The sequence below is a fragment of the Conger conger genome, chromosome 4 (assembly GCF_963514075.1).
Source record: "Conger conger chromosome 4, fConCon1.1, whole genome shotgun sequence".
NCBI lineage: Eukaryota > Metazoa > Chordata > Actinopteri > Anguilliformes > Congridae > Conger > Conger conger.
Window position 1 is genome coordinate 9,915,159 of NC_083763.1, and position 17,136 is coordinate 9,932,294.

The 17,136-nt window shown below is 43.1% G+C and overlaps 2 protein-coding genes across 11 annotated transcripts; both read right to left on the reverse strand.

Moving 5' to 3' along the window:
• Positions 1-325: 325 nt before the first annotated feature.
• On the reverse strand, positions 326-7,624 carry LOC133126788 (cold-inducible RNA-binding protein B-like). Of its 7 annotated transcripts, XR_009708546.1 has the most exons (9): positions 7,537-7,624; positions 5,435-5,549; positions 5,087-5,193; positions 4,002-4,176; positions 2,993-3,068; positions 2,784-2,818; positions 1,818-1,909; positions 1,597-1,688; positions 375-493 (listed from the first exon to the last, which is right to left on the reverse strand). XR_009708546.1 is itself a non-coding variant. In XM_061239165.1 (7 exons), exons 2-7 carry the CDS (start codon positions 5,532-5,534, stop codon positions 474-476), a joined length of 453 nt encoding a protein of 150 aa, XP_061095149.1. In that variant the 5' UTR covers positions 5,535-5,549; positions 7,537-7,624; the 3' UTR covers positions 326-473. The 7 variants fall into 7 exon arrangements, 3 of the variants coding, with proteins under 3 accessions (XP_061095149.1, XP_061095147.1, XP_061095146.1); XR_009708545.1 differs by having other exon boundaries at positions 370-493; positions 1,597-1,909; XR_009708547.1 differs by having other exon boundaries at positions 371-493; positions 1,597-1,909; positions 4,023-4,176.
• A 1,538-nt stretch (positions 7,625-9,162) lies between these two features.
• On the reverse strand, positions 9,163-14,699 carry cirbpb (cold inducible RNA binding protein b). 4 transcript variants are annotated; one of them, XR_009708570.1, is made up of 8 exons: positions 14,564-14,699; positions 13,415-13,524; positions 13,176-13,282; positions 12,934-13,054; positions 12,478-12,763; positions 12,329-12,393; positions 9,725-9,815; positions 9,163-9,359 (listed from the first exon to the last, which is right to left on the reverse strand). XR_009708570.1 is itself a non-coding variant. In XM_061239579.1 (7 exons), the coding sequence occupies exons 2-7, from the start codon at positions 13,512-13,514 to the stop codon at positions 11,819-11,821; spliced, it is 687 nt and encodes a 228-aa protein (XP_061095563.1). In that variant the 5' UTR covers positions 13,515-13,524; positions 14,564-14,699; the 3' UTR covers positions 10,881-11,818. The 4 variants fall into 4 exon arrangements, 3 of the variants coding, with proteins under 3 accessions (XP_061095563.1, XP_061095564.1, XP_061095562.1); XM_061239579.1 differs by lacking the exons at positions 9,163-9,359; positions 9,725-9,815 and adding an exon at positions 10,881-11,832 and having other exon boundaries at positions 12,940-13,054; XM_061239580.1 differs by lacking the exons at positions 9,163-9,359; positions 9,725-9,815 and adding an exon at positions 10,881-11,151.
• Between the last annotated feature and the right edge of the window lie 2,437 nt (positions 14,700-17,136).

The window sequence follows — 17,136 nt, forward strand, 5'->3', positions numbered from 1 at the left end:
AATACTGTTACGTCATTCAGAGGAGCGTTATAAAAAGAGCACGAAGCCTTTGCCTGAACATGTCATCGCGAGGTCATGATGCAAAACGAGTCGCTGAGGAGCGTTACCCGTCTCACCCACGACTGTGCCTCTTTGAGATCAGCACAACTTTAACAATAGCCATCAAATTGACAACTACAGCTAGTGGCCCCAACCTGTAAAGAACTTGAGGAAGGGAAAAACCAAAAAAAAAAAAATTCAAATAACAAAACTTGGAACAGACCGGTCCGGGCGGCTCAACGTACGAGCCAGCCTTTCCGCACTTATCCAGGACTGCTCGTATCTACATAGTCCGTTTCAGAAGAAATATTAAAGTGTTGGGTGAGAGCAAGCTGTGGGCCAGGGACCAGGCCTGTTTGAGGTGTTCAGGACCGGTCGGCAGGGTCTGGGTGGGTGGGGCTGGGCCCAGACAGCAAGCATCCACTTCTGCCCGTCTACCAGCCTCCCTCATCACCTGCAGAGGAAGCCAAGGGGGGGGGGGGGGCAAAAGAAAGAAAAGGCAGTTAGCACACAGCAAGACCGGACGAACAAGCGGTTTCCCCCCCCACTTCTGAAAGCAAGCTGAAAGCGGAGACCGTGGCACTAGCATCGCAACAGGTAAGAGGTCAGAGTATAGTATTATGCAGAGACCAAGACCCTATGCAATAATGTTTAAAGTATACACTTACGTGCCATTGATTGAAGTCAATTGAAAGAATCCCAGCAAACAAGCTGGAATCTGGACATCCACAGGTGTGGAAATTGAGGTTGAAAATTCTCATGGTCCCCCCCCCCCAAAATAGCTCAGCGGGCTACAATGCCTTTGCTAAGCAAATGTAGCCTGCTTTTCACCCGGACATCTAGACTGCGTTACACTGGCTTCAGCAGAAAACAGACCAGGAGCTCATTTCTAATGAAGGCAGAAGGTTGACAGGTCTGTATTGCATGTGGACTTTGATTTGACTGGCAACCCCAGACTGGTTAAGATGTCGATGCCATACAACCATCTTCTGCAATAAGGAGTTCCCAAATGACCAATACCGAATCTGTAGTGGCATAACTCATTCAGGAGAGAAAGGGGAAATAATTAGCTCATTACAGCATTCTCCCTTTTGGATAGCTACAGAAACTCATTTGCTGCACAGGGTCTTTAACAGCAGTTAAATAAACAGATTAGAGAATAACATTTGCAAGTATGAAACTGCTGACAAAAGCAATCAATTTCCTAAATGGCAAGGTTTATTGTAACAGGAGGCGCAACTGCGGAACAAAGAGCAGAAAAACTACGTCAAGAGCAACAAAAACCCAGCCAAACCACCGATTCGGGCAGGAGGAAATGGTATTTACAGACATTTCCTCCAGAGGAAAGAACCCATTCCCACTTCCAGCAACAACAGTTTGTGAATGAGAAGGATGCAACACCCTCCACTTCCAAGCTGCAGCAACAAAGCGCAAAAGAGCCGTCTGCAAAGCCACCAGAAGCCTGTAGGGTTTAAGACAAGCCGGAAGAAATGAGCAAGTCTAAGAGCAAGGCCCCGTCTAGCCAGCTCTGGTCACAGACTGTGGGGGCCAGCCTACCTTTCCACCAGTTCTGCAGTGCTAAACTGGACCTTATTTTCACCAACACAACTGAACTACAGAAGGCTTCAGAAGAACTCAGTGGCCACCACCTGTTCATGAAGAAAAAGTCCAGAGGTAGGAGTTAGTAAATACAACTATGGATGGGGCAGGGGTGAGATTGGTTGCTAGGACCTTTACTAGCATACTCAGGCTAATGCTTACTGTGGGGGCCAGCCTACCTTTCCACCAGTTCTGCAGTGCTAAACTGGACCTTATTTTCGCCAACACAACTGAACTACAGAAGGCTTCAGAAGAAGTCAGTGGCCACCACCTGTTCATGAAGAAAAAGTCCAGAGGTAGGAGTTAGTAAATACAACTATGGATGGGGGGTGAGATTGGTTGCTAGGACCTTTACTAGCATACTCAGGCTAATGCTTTCAGAAATATTTTCTGGTTTCAATCCAGTGATAGAATCAGGAAGCGGTTGGCTAATGTTTGAGTGCATTAAGTAAAAGCACTCTTGTTGGTCCTACAAGCTCTCATGCAACCCAATTGACACAAGGCCATTAGTCTAACAGGACAGAATTTAACTTTCATTTTGATCAGGGCTAGCTGAAGCATCATGGACATGGTGGTTGGGAAAGAATCTAGCTAGAGTAGTTGCACCAATATTTTGGCCTTTTACAGTCCTACCATGTTAAAGGCCACAGTTGTCAAAGGGCATAGCCAAACGTGTTATTGGCTTTCAAGAAGTGTGGCCAAGCCTTGTTCATTGTGGACAGCCACCTCTGAAAGTTTTGAAAAGTATTTAATTGCATTTACCCATCTTTTCATCAACAAAATATTAGCAACTGCTTACAATGTGATCAATCCCTTCCTCATTAAGTTTTGGTTTCACCACTCATGCCTTGGCAGACGAGCCATCGCTACCTGGAGAAGGAAAATGAAACGCGCTTCCAGCTCCACCATGAGTGGCAAACCTAGTCAGAGCCACACTGCTCCGAACAGTTTCTGCCAGCTCGTCGTATCCGAGCAGGGCGGCACCTTGACGAGCAGTCGATCGACATATCCAAATCTATGGATCACTGCAGCGGAGTGGCTGTCCAGGCCCCAGACCAGCCACAGCCTGCTTCAGCCTCCAACGCTGGGTTAAATACCTCGCGCAAGAGACTTCACCATAACCGTCATAGCATCTCAGTACGAACCTCCAGAGCGATCCCCGTATCCGCCTCCTTGTGCCCTGCAGGTCAGAAAAAAAAAAAAGAAAAAAGTTCCAATTACTTAAATTGGCACTTCCTTAACATAAATTTTAATTAGCAAGGGTTCTGACAATTGGCAATAACCTTGCCTACATGCACACCAATGCAACAATGACGGCACAGAACACATCAACTCCAAACGGTATAAAACTCACCGGTCTCTGTTGTAGTAACCACCTCCGCCTCCACTTCGGTCGTAACGCCCGGCACCGTACCCACGCTCACCGCCACCTGCAATCGAGAATCGTGTAAACCGACTTTCTGCGCGTCGCTGGAGAACCGCCCCAGTCCCCATATCGGAAGAGTAAAATTCTCATTTCAAACCAAAACATGTTACCGGGGTTAATCACACACAACGTGCTTAACACAAACATTGTATAGTGCACCCTACCATTAATTCTAGATATTAATTGAAGCATTTACACCAGCCCTTGTGAGAAATTGCAGACCACCATGACAGAACTGAAACTAGAGATTTTAGAGATTGTTTGTGACGGTTTGTGACAGTGAACATACAACCAATGTGCTACCATGAGCCCAGTGAAATATTGGTCATTGAGGTGCAAGTTTGCAGTGTGCTTGAATGCAAAAAAGTTTCCCCAAGTAGAAATGGCTGTGGAGTGTACAATGCAGGCGAGTGAGGGTGCTCGGTTTTGGGATTGTACCTCACTCGGACGAACCATGAAGACCGACTGGTACAACGAACGCCATACTCATGTCTCTACAACAACCGTGCCCAATCGCGGGCCATGGACGGCCGAGCGTATGCAGGTTCTCATTCCAACCAATCACTGCACTTGCCGATTTCGCCAATTAGGTCCCACCTCTGGTCAATGGCATTTTACGTTGAAAGCAGGCGTAGCAATTGGTTGGAACAAACCTCTATACACCAGGTATAGAGATATACTCAGTGGTACAGCTGCTCTAGAACTACAAGTCTACATGCGCTTTCAGCACAAGACAGACGTGAGGGGGGGGTAAGGCATTAAGGGACAGTCAGACGGGGGTGAGGCCAGCGGCTGACAAACGAACGGCAGCTTCCGTTAGTTCTGCGTTCAGAGTTCAGAGTTCTAGGCGGGTGAAGGTCTTTTGGAGCAGGGATGAGGGATGTCAGTCACTCCACAGCAAACGAGGGCATCCAGACAAGAAAAACAACAAACTTGCCTCGTGAGAAGCCACGCCCACCTCGTCCACCACCCCCTCTGCCCCCGCGGTAGTATCCACCTCCTCCTCCTCCGCCTCTACCACCTGAGGATCCCCCTCTGTAGCCTCCTCCCGGCCTGCCGCCACCACCAGACTTCCCGGCCTGGTCAACACGGATCTGTCTTCCATCGAGGGACTGGGGAAAGGGGGAATAAAAAGACAACGTAAATATTAACTGCAAGGTCGGTGGTTCGACTCCCAGTGTAGCCACAATAAGATCCGCACAGCCGTTGGGCCCTTGAGCAAGGCCCTTAACCCTGCATTGCAGTGGCTAGCTAGGGGGGGGGGGGATTGTGACCTGCTTAGTCTAATCAACTGCCAAATGCCAATGTAATGTCAATGAGTACAGCATTCCCTTTGGGGAGTCTACTCAACATTTGCCAAAGTTGAAGCCAAAAATGTAATATTTTGCACTCTGGCTTCAATAAAGACACACAATTCTTATGTAGCCACCAAAAGCAGAAGTGTACAGATTCAGAAGGAACTACAGGCTGCCAACTACTGTCCTCAATAGGTACATATTTTGTACTGTCCACAAAGCATACGGTCTACTTGGTATGCACTGTGCTCCTGAAAGCAGACCATGAGCACAGTGCATGAGAAAGTGGGTGAAACACTCAAGTAATCTACTTAATCCCCGATTACATACATTTTCAGGGTGTTTGAGCGCACTTTTCAGAAAGTAAACCAGAGGAAGAGGCTGAGCCATCATTGGGCCCCACAGAGTCGAACAGATCAGACGAGGTGGGCCCCTTATTACAAGAACTGACACCTTGCAACACTGCCAGTGAAAATAGTATTGAACAGAGAGTCTGCAGTACGTTTATTAGGGTATGTTAAGGTCAGACACGATCACCCAGCGAAACCTTGGAAATATGGCAGGCATATGCCCATTTAACCATTCTCATCCAGTGTACACAGAAGGCAAGAAAGCCATTTGGGAGAGTTAAAGTAGGCAAGAGTTCTCACCCCATCAAATCAAAGTAACAAAACCGCTTCCAGGCATCACTGCCTGCAGACCACATTAGCACATTTTGTAATCTCACCTTGCCATTCATGGCAATCATGGCATCCTTGGCATCATCTGGGTTCTCGAAGGTGATGAATCCAAAGCCTCTGGATTTCTGACTTTCCCGGTCCTTGATTACAACAACTGCAGGAGAGAACAGGCATAAAGGGTAAGCAAGCCAAAAAGGCTGCCTACACAGAAATGTAGTGGACATGGTATTCACGGCACAAGTGTCTTCAACTTCACACAGGAATACACAAGTAGTCTTCACCCATTTGAAATTTTACACCATACAAGACAAACTACTTAAACATCATTAAGAACAATGTTTAAAAAGGTAAATTTACACCCAAGACCATATCAGAAAGAACCTTCCAGGCCTAACCTTCAGTGATCTGTCCATACTTTGAAAAGACATCTTCAAGAGACTGTTCATTGGTGTCAAAGCTCAGGCCACCAACAAAAAGCTTTCCTTCATCCGACATTCTTGCCTTGCAGGACTACAAAGGAAAAAAAGGGGGGGGGGGGGGGGTACCGATAGGCAGGGCAGGCATTAGGTTCAATTAACAAATTATATTTTTTTAAACCACCTTCAGCATACCAATGTTGACAAATTAAGGTGGTGTGAAACTTGAGTAGATGGCAACACTTTGCACTATTCAAAAGACTGTCTACAATTTATTCGAAAAGTCTTAAAGTTAGTCTTTGTTCTGCTGTTCTCAGAGGCTGAACGGGGACACAATCAGGCCATCTGTCCACAATAGCCAATCCCCCTCCAAGTGATCACAAGTTACCATCCCCCACACCTCATAAAAGGCACTACCCATCTACAAAATGGTTCACAGACAAACTACCGGTGTTGATAAATGAGTCTCGGCAGTCAACCAACTATAGAGTAATCGACCTAAAATAACTGAACGTAACGCGCTGCGCTCCAGCTCGGTCTTCCTCCACTGCACAACACGAGATGGTATAAAATTAACACAATAGCAGCGATGGGGAACCCCGCACTTTTGGCTAAAGTTAGCTTGATTGGTACCCCGGAGGTACCGAATTTTAACACGATGGCAGAGCTTACCAAATCACGTTATCCGTCGTGCTATCCAAATACAGCTTTCACGAATCTGAACTCAGCCGAACGGTTAAAGGGCGCCATATTGCTGGAAGCGAATCTGAATCGGAGTAACTTTACAGCTATAATAAGATAACGGGCCATCTCAGATAGCAAGAGGAAGATATTATGTTCCACTATACAACTTTGTCAGTTTAAAAATAAATAAATTCCGCCACATATAGCTAGAACAAACACGACTGCCTGGTTGTTTTCGCGACTGATAGATTCAATTAGTTAACGTTATCTGGGGCACAGGCTAAAAAGGAGTTCCACCAGCTAACCTTAGATAAACTAATATTTATTTCACGCAAGTTACTCGTCCCCCAGCTAGCCATGTAGCCAAGCTAGTTTGCGTTACTAGCTAGCAAATGAATACTAACGTTAGCCAACGCATCTAGCTAGCCACTGCAATACTGGGAATAGTGAAGGAGTCAACGGAGGCATTTTTGACGGTGTTCTGCTAACGAACTAACTTTATATAACGTATTTAAATGACATTTGCTATGAGCATATAACTTGCATTATTATACGTGGCTAAAATTGGGCCAATTGGATCTGGGCCACCACATTTATTTAGCCAGCGGCCTACAGGTCAGAGGGGGGGGATAGCGTTTATCCATAATAAGCCTATTATAGTTAGCCGTGCAGTTACAAATGGTTAAACTGCAAACTAGCTAGATGTTAAGTGATTCAAGAAAATGTCCAAGCACTTGCTAATGTTAACTTATTTTTATGAATGAGAGGCAATAGGTCTCCCGTTTCAGCTGGCTTGCTAACGAAGGTTAGCCAACTGCTTAAGCCATTCTTTTTATTCCAACCCACCATTTTAAAGTCTACAGCAAGCGAGGATCTCCATTTGTACATTTCAGTGAAAGTGAAAATGCACAACAAATTTAACGAAAGCCGGCATCAACTTGTAGCTGCTCCCATTTTCCTTCACCCTCACACGTGCAACCGGAATGCGGTTCTTCGCTTTGTTCATTTTCTACCAACTCCACACGAAACGGCGCCATTTTTGGATCTGTACCGTTACAATCAGAACCCCGAGCACTGCGTCATGAAAAAAGCTAGCCAGTTAGCCAGCCAGTAAACTAGAACACGGTGCTATCCAACAGAACGTAGATTAACGTAATTGGCAGTTATCGTTTCATAGTCAATTTGTCGTTTTAAATAGCGTTATCGTAAAATTAATTCCCATTGAAATTAGTTGGGGAGGGGGGGGGGGCATATCTGGGTCGTGTTTTTAAGATGCGAACGGACTTAATCCATATAACAGCATATACACGACAATGCTAGCGTTTCTACAACAATATAGCAGTATTACACGAAATGTTAGACAAAATTGATTCATTATTGAATCATTTTTCACTTACATTAAGCCTCGCGCGCACTTCTGGATTTACCGGCAGTAGATGTGAGGGAGGGAATGGCGAAAAAATTGGCTTATATATGTCCGCCTCGTCTGTAACGCCCCTTTGATAAATATTCAGAAGGTAGGCTTGTCCATAGTTACTTCTTCCCTGGGGGTATAATTTTTATGGAACGCACACGCCACACATTTCCCACATATTACTTGCAAGTATTAATAAGATGCAAACGTTTTATTTCTAAATAATATTCGGTTAATTATAGTATGATGGCGAGTCCTGCTGCGAGTATTTGTAGGCTGCTACTGCAAATATCATGTCCCTCATCTTCCCCCGTCCTTTTTACACCAATCAACTGCGGTGAAACGAAAGACTAAGGGAAAATATACTACCATCCAAAGTATACTTGTGTGTAGGCTACTTTAGTATGACATTGCCTCAGGAATATTTAATATTCCAGAATACAAATAAAAAGGACTATTTGAATCCAATAGACCTCTAGATGGAAACTACTACTTTGTAATTGAATGCTCCTTGCCTGCCACTGTGGAAGAAACCTCCTCAGCTACCACGGCTCAATTCTGATCCAGTTGTTCAACAGAACATAAAGCTACACGGAGTGAGCAATGTAGTGCAATTGCTCGACTGTTTGTGTACTGCAGAAAATAAGATTCTAAAATTACCCGAGTCTGCCTTACAAACCTTCACCTTACTCGTCAAGTCTCAACGGGATGTGCTTTAGGCTACAGAGCGATTCTCATTTTATTAACCCAACTCCCTTATATCCCTAAGTATCAACTAAAAAGGGAAACGGGAGCATTATAATCTGAAGGAAATAAGGACGTACATCCAAATACAACGAGGCAATATACCTTGGGAGTAGTTTCCATCAAGGGAAAAGAGGTAGTAAATTTATCAAAACTATTTTTTCCCTTTGAATATTGGGTAGTATAATTGTGTAGCAACTGAAAGGAAACTACGAACACTAAAAGTCCTGTTTAGGTGGTTCAGGGAAGGTGACGAAAGAGTACTTAAATGTGCTAAAATGTTAAAGGGGAAGATACATTGTGCCTATTGAAGAATCTATTGAAGTCAATTTCTGCAATTTCATGTTAGGATGAGGCTAAAGGCTGCCTTTATTAATCTTAGAGTGGACCTCTGGACTGTAACCTTTATGCTTAGGTTGACTATTTAGTGGACAGCCTATATTAGGCTGACTAAGTATTTAACTTGAGGCATCAGAGCAAATAAAATGACTTAATACAATCAATTTCCATTTCAAATGCATTATTAGGAAAAATACTTCTAAATGTAGCTGAGCAACAAAGGTTGTTCTAAGCAAGGTGTTGTACATTTGTATTCCTGGACGGTGACAAAGTCCATCATTCTTTATCTTGGCAATTAAGTTTCCACCATGGAATAATAATTGCAAAGACACCTTTTCATTTGTACTACCACCTTAACTTAAAAACCACCTTAAAAAACCCTAATTAGGTTAACTTGGATACCACTGGATATTTACTACTTTTCCATTTAAAACTGTTGGTGGAATAGTCATCGTTGATAGCAGAAAATCCAAGTTGGCAAGCTTGTTTATGATAGTTATGTAAAAAAAAGTAGCATGACAAAATATACATGAGTAATTTCTTTCAATTTAATATTTGCAATTAGTTTGTGATCACCAAAACAAGTTTCAGACAAATTACATGACCGCACTTTACAGTTTGTCGGCAAAACATTTTCTTCTTCAGGTCTATGTTGCGTCAATCCAAAGAGCAGCTTTTCAGCACAGACCCAATGTGCAACGGGAGAACCTCCAAATGATACACCTGGAATCAAGATTATGCAGTGAGGTTACACATAATTAAGATGGTAAAAACTGACAGTCAACCATTTTCTATAATATTCAAATTCCTCATCATGGAACCATCAACCACAAGTTACTTCCCGTATTTATTCATAAGTCCTGGTTCACACTTGGTACCAAAGGCGATACACAGGACACGAGAAACAGAAATGAGGAAAAGAAAGCACATATTGGTCTGTCTGTGCAACTGTTAATTTGCACTGAAATGCGGTGCTTAAAATGAACAAGAATTGTGCACCTTTGATTAGGTTCTGTAATAAGTCAAATGGATGCCATCCTCTATACACAACATCCCTATGAGATATGGTAACCGTCAACAGGACTAACCTCAAGATCGACTTGAAATACCACAGCACCACTCCTGCAAAACTCCAGGTTACATTCCAACTCACAGGACAACAAGCAGGATCATTTCAACCTAGAAAAATTGAGGGGGAAAAAAACATTTAAATAAGTCAACAGTATAGGCTTCACCAACAAAATACATGTAGCATGCATTCCCAGTTCAACATACCAAAACACATCTGACTACTTCGACAATGTAACACACGCACACAAAAAAAAAAACTAACATTAACCATGGTCCCATAAGCGAACACCCACTCGCGATTAACCGCAGGATATAGACCATGTTCATATTTCAATATATAAAATAAGATGCAGGTTCATATTAGAGATTACACCCCTAAATTTTGGGTCTTCAAAAACTGGCCAGTGGCAAAAACAAGCATCCATTTTGTGAGCAGCGAGTGGACAGAACATGAAGGACAAGAACCTACTGTTCACACTACAGAAAGTGCTTATGGTGAGATTTCAACCTCATGACCTGCAGCTTGTTGGCCTGAACCATTTCACGTTTCATTGACATGGGAAATGCTTCCAAGGATTAAGATGGACTTGACATGGTCATGCAGCTTTTAAAAAATGGCCACTTTTAAAAAGGTCTGAGGCAGGAGCATCTTGGTAAAGGGGCGAGTCTGAACAAATATTATGAGAACGGTCTGAAGGACACGAACAGGAGAGCAAAAGTAGTTACCTCACATTACTGGCCTATCTCCACATATGAACTAGCCAAGAGAGCAGCGTTCATCCCTGATGATTCACTTGTCGGGAGGCACAACACTTCTCTCCGCGGATTTTGATGACTTTCCCACCAAAGCTAGCAGAGAACTCTTAGATGCAATGAACATTAAACAGAACCAGTGCCAGCTGATGTTTCTCGTACTATAGCGTCCGCTTTACAGGAAATGTTAATCTTAAAATTTGCACTTCTAAGATGGAGGTGAAGGACTCGGACCTTATTCCAAGTAATACTTGCCAATAAACCTGCACTAGCAATTCACCCACTCATTTACCCAACCAAACTGTTCCCCATTCTATGAATAGGTTCCCACTCCCAAATTCCCAGTATTAATTTTCAAACAATCAGCTGGCTTTGCTGAGAGCTAGGACTAATTTTTTGGAGGCACAAGAAATCAGAGCATTTTCATCCAAGGGTTTTAATAGGCTTCATGAAGCCAAAGTTTACAAAAAAAACAAAACGTTTCTTCAAAATTGATACACAGAACAAAAAGCACAATTCTTTCCCAAGAGGAACATTGGTTGCAACATTTAGATTGATCATGAGCAGTTCAGTCCAGAGTACATTAAAACACACAGGTTGCAAAGAGCAAAATACCTCCAGCAAACAGCAGCAGGTTGCAATTAGCACCTCGTGTGAACAGCTGGCCAACTTCAGGTTCAGTTTCACCAGTCTGAAAGTAATTCACTCTTTGAATACTGAATATTTACAGATCTTTACAGCTAGATCAAGGAGGTCAGCCAGGAACACAGGATTCCAGGTAGCATCCCTGCCTTGCCACACTGAAGGAATGCATTACACAGTTCAAGGCACACAAAGCCTTGAACAGTCAGTTCACCAAGCTTCTGGGGCAGGGGACTTCAATTGGAAACTTTGGATGTGGAAGTTTAAAAGAATTGGAATTTAAAAATTTCTCCAGTAATGCATTACTTTCAATGAATAATTGGTATCATTTTTAGAAGCCATCAAGCTGTGTCGAACAAGATCATCTTAAGAATAAACAGGACAATGAGTTCTTTATAAATACAGCCATAAAATGAACAACTTTTCCCTACAATATATTCAGCGCACCAGGAATGTGAACTCTTTACGTAGGAACCACTGCGCATCGGTTTGCAATGAAATCATAAATGTTTCAGGTTGAGACATCTCATTGAAGTCCTACACCGAAATTTGAAGATAAAAAAAAGCCTTTGTATAAAAAAGATGGCGTCAGGCTGCTTTAAAGAGGCTACAACCAGTTTACATCAACATTTGGGGGCAAAAACAAAAAGAAGTCTTCATAGCACAGCTTTATAAACGCAGCCAGTGAAGAGATGATCTTGAAATCGGGACGATTTTTACTCGTGACCAGCTGAGGACAAGAAGTGGCACAGATGTAAAGGCACGGACACAATCGAACAGGTTTCACATTAGCTAGCCATGGCTACCCCAAAAACACATTAACGCAATGGTCTAAGTTTAGTGCACCAGGTGAGAGCTTGCCACACCAAATAATTTTGGTCAGAAAGGAGGTCATTGTATAGATTTAATGAATGACGGCAAACAAATAGCCAGGCATTGAAACTGGAAGGCTGAACGCCTCGTTCAAGCAGCAGCTGACACAGGGCTTCAAAGTTAGCACAACTGCAGTTGTGTCCAAAGACTGGATTCGCAGCGTCAGAACTGAGAAGCCCTTACTTGTGTGGCTCCATTTAAAACCGAAAGCGTGTCAGTGGAGCATGAGGCCTTACCCATAATACAAGAACCCTCTACGACCATTCCATACATCTATCAGGCAACTGCATTTCACCATTTCCCACTACCCCAAGGTACACAAGCCCCTACAAGTCAGTCTTAGTGATACTCACCATAGCTGTCATAGCCCTCTCTGTAGGAAGTCGACGAACGTTCTCCATAACTTCCCTGACTCCTACTAAAAACACACAACAGTTAGCATCGTGCAGAATAAAAAAAATTAAACACACAGCACCGAGACTAAACGCCTCCCCATCATTACCTGTTGTCTCTGTTGTAATATCCTCCTCCTCCTCCTCCTCCTCCACTTCCTCCGCCGCCACTGCCACCTCCAGAGTAACCGCCGCCTCCGCTCCTGTTGGAATAGCCGCCGCCGCCGCTGCCGCCACTGCTACCATAACTTCTGTCGCCCCCTCCATAGCTCCGGTCCCCACCGTAGCTCCTGTCGCTGCTTTGGTAGCTCCGATCGCTGCTTCCGTAGCTTCGGTCTCCGCCATAGCTGCGTTCACTGCCTCCGTAGCCCCCACCGCCCCCGTAGCCTCCGCCGCCTGTAAAAATCAGTTAGCGGATCGTTGCATTTCCTACTTACGATTCAACGGGGGGGGGAAACAAAAATAAATGAAAAAAACAAAACAAAAAAAAATAACCATGATGTATTGCGAATGGATGAACCATCTTACAACTGTCAGCCCTCACCCTCCCAAAAACCCAAACCCACCTCTACCTCTGCCACCCCTGAAGAACCCGCCTCCTCTTCCAGAACCACCTCTGAAGCCACCACCAGATCTTCCTCCAGATTTGCCAGCTTCATCCACACGAATCATCCTCCCATCCACAGACTGCAAAGACAGTGTTGAGTGTTAAATAAGCATCACAACATACAACCTGACCTGTAGGTTGTATCCACAGGATTAATACGCAAGTCGAAGGGGGGAGGGGGAAAAAAAAAAAATCACAAACCTTGCCGTTCATTGCAGACATGGCATCCTTTGCATCATCAGGGTTTTCAAATGTGACGAAACCAAAGCCACGGGACTTGTTGGTCTCCCGGTCTCGGATAACATCCACTGAAAAGGAAGATTTAATTTTACCATCATTACAATAAATATAAATCAGCAATTTCTCCCATAGAGCTTTGAATACTACCAGGACAGAGGCCTTTTTAATTGACCATTTTATTAAATACAAATTATAAATACCTTTGGTGATGCTCCCATACTTGGAAAACGCCTGCTCCAATGAATCTTCGTTAGTATCGAAGTTCAGGCCTCCAACAAAAAGTTTCCCTTCATCCGACATGTTGAATTTTCTATGGAAAAAAGAAAACAGTCAGTGTTTTCAATGGCAATCCGCGGCTGCCCCCTTCTGCTTAAGGTTAGACCGTATAGGCCAAAAAGCAATACTCACACGAAACAATACCAGGGGAATAAAATATAAATCTAGCTATATACAAAGCAAACGCTATTGTATGCATGATGCATCTTGTGGAGGCCATTTCCAAAGATGCCAGATTCAGTGCGCTGGAGTCGCTGAACCATCTGCGCCATTTTCTCCCGCTCATATCGGAAATTTGGGGTGCGTGGAGCGGCCATCTTTGAACCCTCCAAATTCAGTTTAAGGAAATAACGATAGATACGAAGCTGCCATTTATTCGTTTAGTGCGTATATGGAAGTACACGAGCAGATCGGCTTCAGCTAATAAAATGAAAATGTTAGCAACCCGGCAGCTCCTTTGCTAGACATTTAGACTTTCCGTTCAACAAAACACGTCACTCCTGGCCACCATAGCCGGTCAGTGCCTGAACTACACGCGGTCGTTCATTTGCTCATCACGATTATCAAACCGAAACTGGCAACAGCGACGGAATAAAGCAACGCTAGCTAAACATTGCGACGGATAACAATCTAACGGGAATTGATAATTGGATTCATTAACTGAACCGTTATCAAGTACCATGAACTGTACCGGCCATTTTGATTAGCCATCTTAGCTATGAGCATCGCTTTGTTCCCTTGGAAATCCGCTAGCGATGCTAGCTAACCTAGCCAGCTAACAATCACGTGGAATCGAAACGCAAGAAATCAATATTATGCACGTACAATATAGCCTTTTTTATTACAAGCAGGTCAACCGAATGCACTAGGTAATGATGATGCAACTGAATTGGCTAACGTTAGATAAATACGCCCATCTAACCAACTTAGCGATTTAAAATTGAAATCTGACTTATTATCGCTTGATTATTATTAGAGCTAACGCAAAGCATTCTAGCATGCAGGCTAAACTATTAAGTAAGATAAATATATTTTCATTTAATTTTTTTTTTTTTCAGGATAAAGTTACCGACCTTGGGTGACAGACTTGCACGGCTCACAGTCCTTCAGGGTGCGCGACGGCGAGTGAAGTAAAACTAAAATGGAGTCTCTTTTATGAAAGATTCGCCGGTGCCAGCTCATGAATAAGTAAGTGAGACGGGTCAGAGGCCCTCCCCAAGATCCTCCTATGCAAGAGAATCGCTGGAGGGCGCGCCAAGTGAATATGACGCCAGAAGGCTTTTTTTTTTGTTGGATGGCAACATTTAAATTTAGCCTAGTTGTGTTGGCAATCCAAAAGCAATCCAAAGCACCACTTCAAAATGCACAAACTCAGTCTTCATCTCACATTTTATATCGTAAAAAAACACAAGACAACAAGTACAGCCCTTTCACACGAAAACGTGTAACTGTAACTTTTGAGTAGGCTAAATTAACTCTTATTGTGTAGGCTAGGCCTACACGAATATTGGTTAATACCAGCAGCTACACTTTTGCGTTATGCCACCGGCTCATTATTTTTTACAGATATAGATTTTTCTCATTTTTATGCAGGGTGTGTTACATTACAATACAATCACTTAGCAGACGGTGTTACCAATTCCAGAACTTAAACTGGTGAAAATTAGTGTCATGAGAAAGTGGGATATCACCAACATGGTATGCATGGAAGGTCAGTTTCTTAAAAATACAGAACCAAAAACAGAAATGTTTGTGCAAAATTCTGACAAATACATGTGTTTTCTGCCATATAGTGACTCTCTTCAAAATAAATAAATAAAAATATGTTGTTGTTCATCTGCAGGAGCCACTTCACTCAAACATCAAGTATACAAACAGTTTGAGGAGTAGTGACCAAAATCCAAGATATGGCCAGACATATGCTTTGAACATCATCAGCAATCCTTGGTCATGATTTCCACTTATTTTATATTTTCCTAATAGTGGGTGTAAGTAACACTATTTCTACAGGGAGTTTCAGTCAGTGTAGAACACTTTGAATATTGATGCTGGTTGCTTGTAGAATGTGAAACTCCCCAGGAGGTATGGCGGAATTTCAACCCCCGACGATGGCCAGACGTCGAACAAAGGCAAGCACCCCCACCCCCGCCTTCCTTGGGGCCGAGATTCAAAAGGCCGGAGAATGGGGCGCACTACCCCCCCCCGCCATGTGAGAGGAGAGGACAAAGGTGGGTGAGGTGTGGCAGGGGGTGAGGTGTGGAGGGGTCCAATTTCAATCAAAGTCACCAGGCAGAAACAGCATGCAGTATATACATTCACACTGTAAACCATGCTATACTGAAAAGGTCATAACATATGAGAAGCACCAGACCCCACACCCCTCTCTCTTATCGTATCCTCATTTAAAGTTAGGTATTTGAAGTGTTGATTATATCTCACTCATGATTTAAATCTGCCACAATGAAACATTGCTTCCTCAGAGCCTGAATTTATTCATATTTTACATTTACATTTACATTTACATTGTAGTCATTTGGCAGATGCTTTTAATCCAAAGCGACTTACAAGTGCATAGGCTCTTCCGCAAGCTAAAGCATCACATCCATAACTAGTAAAATATACATGAAGTGCTGTTCTAAACCAAAAAAAAACAGTCATTGTAATTTTTTTTATTTTGTATTATTATTTATAATTATTATAAATATTTTTATTTATTCACATATGTACATACTATCTTTCTGCTTTTTGCGGCTTTAATGTAAAAAATATATATTTTACCAATATAAAAAAACACTGCATATATCAGTCATTTACCTCATATTTTGCTGCAGCACGTAATGCCTGATGAGTTCCTAATGAAATAGAGTACCTTTCTGAAGAACCTTGTTCAAAAAAGGTTCACGTGTGAATACTCTGCCTGGGCCATGTTTACCTAAAGCTGAACATTACTGCCATCTGCTGGTGGGAAACCCACCCTACACTTGTCAGGACACGTTTGTCTCCTATGTAGGGGCGACATGGCTCAGGCAGTAAGAGCAGTCGTCTGGCAGTCGGAGGGTTTCCGGTTCGATCCCCCGCCCGGGCTGTGTCGAAGTGTCCCTGAGCAAGACACCTAACCCCCAAATGCTCCTGACGAACTGGTCGGCGCCTTGCACGGCAGCCAATCGCTGTTGGTGTGTGAGTGTGTGTATGAATGGGTGAATAAGAAGCATCAATTGTACAGCGCTTTAGATCAAGGCGCTATATAAATGCCAACCATTTATATAGCTACATATAAATAGCTTTTTTATTTAATTCCCTTGCAATAACCACAATGAACATTTAAAAATACTCTTCCAAAGTAATTTGTGTTTATTAAGTGCTTTAAAAATCGTATAACTGACGCCACACTGAAAATATACACTTTTATCTTCTATTTGACACTGAAATTGAAGCAGCACAATGAGACCCACCTACATTTTCCCCTCAAAGTTCATTTGAGGCACTGCAGAAAAAAGAAAGATTGAGAGTGGACCACATTAGTAGACCACATTAGTAGATCTGTGGGTAAGAGGTATGGTTCATAATTGGCTTTAGCTGCACTCCTATGGCTAAAAACAGTCATTGCTTTTTTGCAACATGTACCCAACAGTGTGGTGTTCAATGC